Genomic DNA, 10,021 nt, shown 5'->3' with positions numbered 1-10,021 from the left:
TCAATTTTTCGGTGCTCAGCTTTCTTCACAGTCCAGCTCTCACATCCATACGTGACCACTGGAAAAATCATAGCCTTGACTAGACAGACCTTTGTTGGCAAAGTAATGTCTCTGCTTTTGAATATGCTATCTAGTTGGTCATAACTTTCCTTCCAAGGAGTAAGCGTCTTTTAATTTCATGGCTGCAATCACCATCTGCAGTGATTGTGGAGCCCCAAAAAATAAAGTCTGACACTGTTTCCCCATCTATTTCCCATGAAGTGATGGGACCAGATGCCATGATGTATGACCGTCTTTAGTAACCGGATTATTATATCCAGAAACAGCTCTGGAGCCTGAAGTTCTTGCAGGCTGTGGGATTGTTCAAACAATTTTGCATAAACCAAAAGAAACATTAGGTAACAGTCTAGTGAGAGTTACCCAAATTTGGCCTTTGCCTTTGAAATTAACTGGACACACTTTTTTATAGCTTTCATAAAGTTTAAAAGTGCAGCTGGCTTGTATCAAAAGCAACTTGTACAATATAAATTTAGATTCTAGATTTTGTAGACCAACTCTGTCAGGTTATACAGTCAAGAAACAGAAAGCACGTTGTACTGTTTTGTTTCCATTTTGTTTCCACATTGTCAGACTCACAATTTCTTAGCAGAGAAATACTGGAGAACTGTAAACGCACAAACGCACACTTAGGTCCCACAAAGGTAGCAGATTGTTTTGTTGACACTGTATCTCCCATCACATCCATGCTTTCCATGGCATTCCTTGTGTCGTTTATTACTGACCAGGAATAGACAGCTGGATTTGATCCAGGAGGCACATGTGGGATCCCAAGGCAGAAATTCACTACTAGGGGACATAAGAGAAACAATGACTTGGATGCTCTTACCTGTATGCATGTGTGCATGCTAAGGTAGCTTCAGTCATGTCCAATTCTCTGTGACCCCATGGACTATAGCCTGCCAGCCTCCTCTGTCCGTGGGATTCTCCAGACAAGAATACTGGAGTGGGTTGCCATGCCCTCCTCCAGGGGATCTTCCCGATCCAAGGATCAAACCCACGTCATTTCTTATGTCTCCTACACTGGCAGGTGGGTTCTTTACCACTAGCCCCACCTGGGAAGCCCATGTTCTTTCCCGACCCCCCGCATGCTAAACATTTAGTACTTTTCCTGGTGGGCATTTTCAGAGTCACTTCTTCAGGCAAAATGGATTTGCAAATTTTGTCTTCTCTTGGGGTCTATAACTTGGTGATGAATATTGTGCTATATTTCTTCTGGTTCAAATATCCAGTCACCGTAGAGTGATAAGAGACAACTGGCAAGTTTGACAATGTGGAAAAATGATTATAATATCAGCTTACTTCATAGCTTACTGTGAAAATTGTCCCCCCTCTAAAACAACAAAACAAAACAGAAACAAAAACCACGTTTGTCCGTAAGTTAAACTTTCACTGATTGTCCTTGTCTTCCCGTTCTCCCCAGTCTTTGACCTTCTCCCATCTGCCAGCCAGAGGCTGAACCCGAGTGTTCTGCAGCCGATCCTGACAGACCCCACTCTGAACGAGCTCTACGTGATCTCCACCTTCAAGCTGCAGTCGAAAAGCTCAGCCACCATCTTCGGCCTTTACTCTTCAGCTGATCACAGCAAATATTTTGAATTTACTGTCATGGGACGTTTAAATAAAGGTAAGCAAGTTTGTAGAAATCATTTTCTTAAAAATCCTCTCTGCCCCTTCCAGAATTTGGGGGTAGGGGGTCTTCTTTCGTTCAGGTTGTTCCATCCACCATTCATTTCAGCTTTCAATACCAAATTCTTCTACTTGTACATTTACCTGTATAGGGAGGGAGAAAGAAGGAAGACTTGCCTGTGGCCAAAATGCGCTTTGACATTGCCCCATCCTTATGTTATTCTGGATCCAGTTCCTGAAGGGACAGGACCCAGCGCAATTAAGCCACTGTATTAGTTCTACCTGCTTTAACACTTACCATAAACTCCGTAAAGTCTGTGGCTTAAGCAATAGACTTTAATTTCCCATAGTACCGGAGACTGGGAAGTCCAAGGTCAAGCTGCTAGCAGATTGGGTGCCTGGTGGGAGCCTGAGTGCTGACTTGTAAATGGCCACCTTCTCACCGTGTCCTCACGTGGCCTCTCCTCAGTGTGTATTGGTGGAGAGAGAAAAAGAGGAAACTCTGTCTTCCTTTTCTTATAAGGACACTGATGCCATCAGGAGGGCCCTACCCTCATGACCTCGTCTAAACCGAATTCCCACCCAGAGCACTTCCTCTACCATCACTCTGAGGACCGGGGCTTCAGCACATGAACTTGAGGGGAACACAGCTCTCAGCCTGTAATAGCCACTCACCCCATTCTTTGTGCTCCCGTAGAGGCATGTGGCAGACTTAACTCCTAGCTCTGCGAGCGGCGCCTGGACTTGACGGAGACACTATATCTCACAGGTGGAACTAGATGAACAGCTCTCTTTTCTACCTGTTTTGTGCCAGTTTACACAGATCTGTCACTTGGTTGTTGCCCCTGCTGTCAAATGTTTCACTGTCAAAGTGAGTTACTACGGTATACTAAGAAATGACTCGCAAAGAAAAAGGTCACTGTTTTTTCATCTCCTCCTCTTCCACCCGTGCCCTGGGGACAGCACCTGTTCCTGCTTATTGAGGAATGTGACAGATACGTGTCTGTGCTGCCTGATGTTTTTAATAAAAAAAGAGGAGGATTGGTCCTTCCTGCAGAGATTTTTTGTTATTTATTTCAATTTGCTTTACAAAGGAGATGCTTCGAGCACTTCAGACTCTCTCAGACTCTAATTGTGATTGAACACTTAAAGCTGCAGGTGTTAGGAACTGAAAGAAACCCCTAATTCTTAGCGTTCACAGGACAATAGAATTCAAAGCAAAAAGGAATGGGCTTTTAGTGGCTTCTTTTATGTCCGTTTCCAATATCCTCCTTCCCTCCTCCCACTCCCAGCCCACTCTTAAGTCTGCTTTCTCTGTTCCTCATGGCCTCTCAGGGGCTGAGGTGCAGTTTCAGATCATGGAAGGAGTTGGGGACCTGGCTCATGATTTAGCCGATGGCTCAACCATTCCTGCTCCCTTTGCCCCACCTGAAGCCATGTTGGGAGGTCATTTTCCCCATCTCTCTACCGTGATTCTGATAACCCCATTTTGCCTCAGATCTACTGAAGGAACAGCTTGTCTTCTGAGAACCCAAGCTACTCAGTTTATGATATATAAAAACCACCCTGCTCTTTAAAGGAGGAGCTTCCCTTTTAAGAAGCTATCTAAACTATTTTAAATACTCTGGAAGGTTTTTCTTTTAGCTCACTCAGCTTGGCGGCTAAAAGGCCTTCAGTAGAGTGAAGAGCTCTGCCTCTAGGTTTTCACTCTCGCTGAATCTCACTCTACTTCTAAATCTGCCATAGTGGAAAAACAGGAAGAAACTCCCCCCTCCGCCTGCACTGATTTCTTTCTATTTGCTCTGTAGAGGCTGGGGGAATGCTTGGGCAGGTAGATGTTTTTCCTTTGAAGAGTCATCAGTGAGTCAACCAGAGGAGCCTGGAAGGCTGCAGTCCATGGGGTCGCTAAGAGTTGGACATGACTGAGCGACTTCCCTTTCACTTTTCACTTTTCACTTTCATGCATTCGAGAAGGATATGGCAACCCACTCCAGGGTTATTGCCTGGAGAATCCCAGGGACGGGGGAGCCTGGTGGGCTGCCGTCTATGGGGTCGCACAGAGTCGGACACGACTGAAGCGACTTAGCAGCAGCAGCAGCAGCAGCAGCAGAGTTGTGAGAGTTGAAGAATTTGACATACAAGTTTCCCTGGAGCAGTAGGAAAAAATGCAGAGATTTGCCATCACTGAAAGGTCTCAGAAGGAGCAGCAGCGCGTTCTGACTGGAACAAAAAGAGAAGTCAGTGGGTCCATCAGGCCCAAGAAAAGGATGTGGTGTGTGGTTGTAACTCCCTGTGGAGGTGTTCAGAGGTGGTGTTGGATTGCATCCTGGACACCTGTACGTCTTGTTGCCCAACCTCAAGAGTTAACAAACAGCCCAGACATCATTGGTTTACTGGAAAGGGGTGCTTACAAGTCTGCAGCAAAAGGTCCTGGAGAGACATCCACTGTATCTGGCAGACAGCAGGCAGGACATGGCAGCAATCTTGGCCATTCAGGGGGATACGGAGGCTACCATTTGTAGGGGGAACTGACATCAGGTTGACTGTCAGTTACCAGGGAAACCAGCAGCTGGGACACATCTCTCACAGCCCCCTCAGATTAATGACCTCAGATTAATTAAACGCAGATGTATGTTACTGAGTCCAAGTTCACTCTGCTCACCACATGACAGGCCTGTGAATTGTGAGACAGGTGTCAAGGCAAGGAATATGACTTTATTCAGAAAACCGGCAGACTGAGAGGATGGCAGAGTGGTGTCTCCAAAAAATCATCTTTTCAGGGTCTGGATGCCAGTTTGTTTTATGGTACAGAGTGGGAGAGGAGGTGAGGAAGTAAAGTAAAAAGGCCACTTATTTTGCAGAACAGGAGAGGATGTGTTAACTTCTTTTCTGCAGCCATGCACAGATGGGCAGAGTCAGATTGTCTCCCTGTGAGCTCAACACAGACACTTTAACATTCGGGCAGAGGGACCGTGTTCCCTGAGGGAGGCCGTTATCTATGATTATAATAACAAAAGCAACACAAAGCAAAGGTTAAAGTCAAAGAAACATATCCAACAGGAGTCAGAATTGACTCCTCCCTGTTACAGTAATAAATTTAGTAAACCAGCTGGTGGAGTTGTCCTGGCCTAAGGATTAGAACAGTCACTAGTTGGGGCAGGGGGTGAGCACAGTCATGTGAGTAGGGAGTAGGTGAAGCAGGGACCAGGCGAGCAAGAGATCACAAAGGGCAGGAGGACATCTTTGGTGGCCTGACCCTTTGTGGCCGTGTGCCCCTGCTGTGATCTGTGGAGGGTGGGGGAGAATCACCATCCTGGAAGGTGAACCCCAGTCATCATTCAGCTGACTCGCCTCAGCTGATCTTCACGGAGAGTAATGAAACAGAAGAACTCAAGATATATCTCTTGTGACTAAAAACACTGGAGTAGGAAATAGGATACATCTTTACCCCTATTAAAGTTATGGTTTGGGAGAGGGCAACTGCACAGATGGTGTCAAAGAGCAAGGTTTGGTCATCTGGGCCCTAGATGAGCTCTTAAGAGAAACTCGAGCGTTTCCCATGAGAGCTGCAAAGAAGGGAGTTTGCCACTGGGCTCTCTGTTTCTCTGTGACTCTGTTTCTTAGGCTCCAAAATCACTGCAGGTGGTGACTGCAGCCATGAAATTGAAAGATGCTTGCTGCTTGGAAGAAAAACTATGACAAACTTAGCAGATTAAGAAGCAGAGACACCACATTGCTGACAAAGGTCCATCTAGTCAAAGCTATGTTTTTTTTCAGTAGTCATTTATAGGTGTAAGAGTTGGACCATAAAGAAAGTTGAGCACCAAAGAACTGATGATTTTGAACTGTGGTGTTGAAGAAGACTCTTGAGAGTCCCTTGGACGGCAAGGAGATCAAACAAGTCTGATTTCTAAAGGAAATTTTATTGGAAGGACTGATGCTGAAGCTGAAACTCCAATACTTTGGCCACCTGATGCAAAGAACTGAGTCATTGGATAAGACCCTGATGCTGGGAAAGATTGAAAGCAGGAGGAGAAGGAGACCACAGAGGATGAGATGGTTGGATGGCATCACCGATTCAGTGGACACGAGTTTGAGCAAGGTTCGGGAGTTGGTGATAGACAGGGAAGCCTGGCGTGATGCAGTCCAAGGGGTCACAAAGAGCTGGACCCAACTAAACAACTGAACTGAACTCTCTGTTTCTCACTTTCCAAGTCATCTTCTCATAGCTGCCTCATTAGTGTTCACAAGGCATAGCTTGGATCTAGTTATATCTGACCCCAGAGACCTAGAGTGACTTCCCATCCCAAACTGAGTAAGATACACACATCCCTGCTGGGCATTCAGGGCTTTCCGCTGCCTGACTCCCAACCAGCCTTTCCAGTTTATCCGTCCTTCCAGCCATCCATGCAGCCCATGTTTCCATGGGATGGATTTAACTGTGGTTCCCTGGACCCACGCGTGCTGTCTCTCCTTTTCTGTGCTTTTGCTCTTGCCCTCTGCTGCCCCCATTGCCTGCCCTGCACCATCTCCAGATACTGAAATTTTCCACATGCAAGGCACATCTCAAATTCCTCCTGACACCTTTCCTTATAACTTCGCACCTCCACAACTCTTAATTTGCCTTGGATTTGAATGACTTATATGCCTTTTCTCCCGCTGGTTATAAGCCCCCTTAAGGCAGGGACCGAGCATCCCTTAACTCCCCTGTCTGCTGCAGCACATAGCTCAGTGCCCTGTACGTGGAAGTGTCTCATGAAGAGACTGAGTAGAATAAATGGAGGCTGAGAAGAGTAGCTTTGCTAAGAAAAACGTTCACTGTTGTGGAAATTCTAGATGTATCCAGTGTCTGTCACTTAGTAGGTCTGGCTCAGAATTGCTTTTGAGTGAATGAGTGTTGAAGACCGTTTGGATAAAGATTTAAAAGAAATGCAGGTAGTGTTTCTGATAGAAATGATCTATCAGATTATTGGTAACACAGGTGATATAATCTTGATAGAAATGAGCATTCTGTAGAAACCACCGGGGCTGGGTAGAAGATATGATTGATTTTCTTGAATCTGGCATAGAGACAACTTTGCAGGTAGTATCCTGAGTTTGAGACACAGTTGAAAGTCTTAACTGTGTCACCATGAAAACATCTCTGAATCGCTCTTAACCTCAATTTACTATCTCTAAAGCGAGGGTGATAATAGCTACCTTTCAGGGTGATTGCAGAAACTGACTTATATAAAGTATAATAACTTTTTTAGGCTGTGAAGCTCAATAAAAATTTCAGATTCCTATATTAGATAGATAGACAGACAGAGACATCTCTCTACTATTTAAGAAACTGTCTTCCAAAACTGATGAGTTGGTGAACTCTTGGCTTGCCTTAGCGAAAGCCTCACCTCTCAGAAAAAGCATGAAGACTGCTTCTTCAGCCTAAATTTGACAGTCACAGAAACACAGCTTGGTGCTGTGGAAATGAAGGGAGCTCTAAGAACTGGTGGTAATGACTGGACAGAGCCAGCCGAGCTCCTCAACCTGCGATAGGAGAAGTCAGATAGTTCAGAGTGGTTGTTCTGAAGCCTGCAGGCTAATGAGAGATAAAATTTGAAAGAGATGAAAGAGTTTAAAAGTTAGAATTTTGGAATTCCTTGTCAGTCCAGTGGTTAGGAGTCTGAGCATTCCCTACCAAGGGCCCAGGTTTAGTCCCTGGCCAGGGAACTAAGATCTTGAAAACCATGTTGTAAAGCCAAAAAAAATAGTTAGAATTCTGAACGAAATACTGAAGGGGAAAAATGAGACACTTACAATACTATTTCTTTATGGAGCCATTCCAGTGAAGCAAGGCTGTACTGAAGGTTCAGTGCTCATTTTCCCTTTTAACTTTCTCTACATTCTTACTAGGCACCATTGAATGAGCTTAGTTTTAAAGTGGTCATATGCAGAAAGTGCAAAGAATTTTCTTGAACTTTCAGACAAACTCCCAGAGGGTTGTATTATTATTCATTCCTTTGGGGATTTCCTGGGAAAGAAAGCTAGGGTTATTTGAAGGCAGATAGATTTACTAAAACTAAGTCCTAGACTTTTTAATCAATTTTATGAAGTCACTTACTATACCTTTCTGAATAATGTAAAAAAAGAATGAGCTAGGTAAATAGTACTATTGGGGGTTGGTAAGTTGCCTTGTAGCAAAGTATGTAGTGTTTTCTGACAAGGCTTTGTCTTCAGCATTGAACTTTTCAATGAATCAGTGACTTGGGTGAAAACACAGACAATATTTTATAATGTTTGCAATTGGCACAAAACTGGAAAAGACAGTTGAACATATAGGATGCCTTCATCAAGATTTCCAAAGTCTTACCAAGCTGACTCAACAAGCCACAATCAGATGAAATTTAACAATAATAAATTTAAATCCTTTCTCTAGTACTGAAAAGTAAATTGCAGATACACAGGTTGTGGGAGACCCAAAAACTAAGATCGTGGTATCTAGTCCCATACTTCATGGCAAATAGATGGGGAAACAATGGAAACAGTGAAAGACTTTTATTTTCTTGGGCTCCAAAATCACTGCAGATGGTGACTGCAGCCATGAAATTAAAAAAATGCTTGCTCCTTGGAGGAAAAACTATGACAAACTTAGACAGCATATTAAGAAGCAGAGATATCACTTGCTGACAAAGGTCCATCTAGTCAAAGCTATGATTTCTCTAGTAGTCATGTATGGATGTGAGAGTTGGACAGGAAATCCGTCCTGAATAGTTATTGGAAGGACTGGTGCTGAAGCTGAAACCCTGATACTTTGGCCACCTGATGCAGAGCCAACTCATTGGAAAATAACCTGATGCTAGGAGATTGAAGGCAGGAGGAGAAGACAGAGACAGAGGATGGGATGGTTGGATGGCATCACCAATGGCACATGAGTTTGAACAAACTCTGGGAGATAGTGAAGGACACAGAAGCCTGGCGTGCTGCAGTCCATGGGGTCGCAAAGAGTCGGACATGACTGAGCGACTCAACAACAACAATGACAACAACACCCTAAGCATTCTAATCAACAGTGTTAAGAACCGCCCAGTGTTGAGCTCAGTGCCTGGCACTTATAGTTGCTCACAAATGTTTGCTGAATGAATAAACAGATAAGGTGATGCAACTTTTTAAAAAGTTTCTTAAATTTTCAGTTCAGTCAGTTCAGTTCAGTCCCTCAGTCGTGTCCAACTCTTTGCAACCCCGCGGACTACAGTACACCAGGCCTCCCTGTCTGTCACCAACTTCTGGAGCTTGCTCAAACTCATGTCCACCACACTGGTGATGCCATTCAACCATCTCATCCTCTGACGTCCCCTTCTCCTCCTGCCTTCGATCTTTACCAGCATCAGGGTCTTTTCCAGTGAGTCAGTTCTTTGCATCAGGTGGCCAAAGTATTGGAGTTTCAGCTTCAGCATCAGTCCTTCCAATGAATATTCAGGACTGATTTCCTTTAGGATGGACTGGTTGGATCTCCTTGCAGACCAAGGGACCCTCAAGAGTCTTCTCCAACACCACAATTCAAAAGTATCAATTCTTCAGCAGTCAGCTTTCTTTATACTCCAACTCTCACATCCATACATGACTACTGGAAAAACCATAGCTTTGACTAGACAGATCTTTGTTGGCAAAGTAATGTCTCTCCTTTTTAACATGCCGTCTAGGTTTGTCATAGCTTTTCTTCCAAGGAGCAGGCGTCTTCTAATTTCATGGCTGCAGTCACCATCTGCAGTGATTTTGGAGCCCAAGAAAACAAAGTCTCTCACTGTTTCCACTGTTTCCCCATCTATCTGCCATGAAGTGATGGGACCAGATGTCATGATCTTAGTTTTCTGAATGTTGAGTTTTAAGCCAACTTTTTCACTCTCCTCTTTCACTTTCATCAAGAGGTTCTTTAGTTCTTCTTTGCTTTCTGCCATAAGGGTGGTGTCATCTGCATATCTGAGGTTATTGATATTTCTCCCCACAATCTTAATTCCAGCTTGTGCTTCCTCCAGCCTGGCATTTGACATGCTATACTCTGAATATAAGTTAAATAGCAAGGTGACAATATACGATCTTGATGTTCTCCTTTCCCGATTTGGAATAAGTCTGTTGTTCCATGTCCAGTTCTAACTGTTGCTTCCTGACCTGCATACAGATTTCTCAGGAGGCAGGTAAGGTGGTCTGGTATTCCCATATCTTGAAGAATTTTCCACAGTTTGTTGTGATCCACACAGTCAAAGGCTTTGGCATAGTCAATAAAGCAGAAGTTGATGTTTTTCTGGAACTCTCTTGCTTTTTTGATGATCCAACGGATGTTGGCAATTTTTTTTTTTGA

At 44.2% G+C, this 10,021-nt stretch overlaps 1 protein-coding gene across 1 annotated transcript in view; it reads left to right on the top strand.

Annotated features, from left to right (window-relative positions):
- THBS4 (thrombospondin 4) overlaps positions 1 to 10,021 on the top strand; it is a gene marked incomplete at its 5' end in the record, with an annotated part of 54,828 nt that overhangs the window by 9,128 nt on the left and 35,679 nt on the right. Inside the window, one exon of the mRNA XM_010834612.1 lies at positions 1,481 to 1,684. Coding sequence (XP_010832914.1) covers positions 1,481 to 1,684 — 204 coding nt within the window. The remainder of the gene's footprint in view (positions 1 to 1,480; positions 1,685 to 10,021) is intronic.

Source organism: Bison bison, unplaced genomic scaffold (assembly GCF_000754665.1).
Source record: "Bison bison bison isolate TAMUID 2011002044 unplaced genomic scaffold, Bison_UMD1.0 scf7180017864034, whole genome shotgun sequence".
NCBI lineage: Eukaryota > Metazoa > Chordata > Mammalia > Artiodactyla > Bovidae > Bison > Bison bison.
This window is presented reverse-complemented; position numbering and strand designations above follow the sequence as displayed.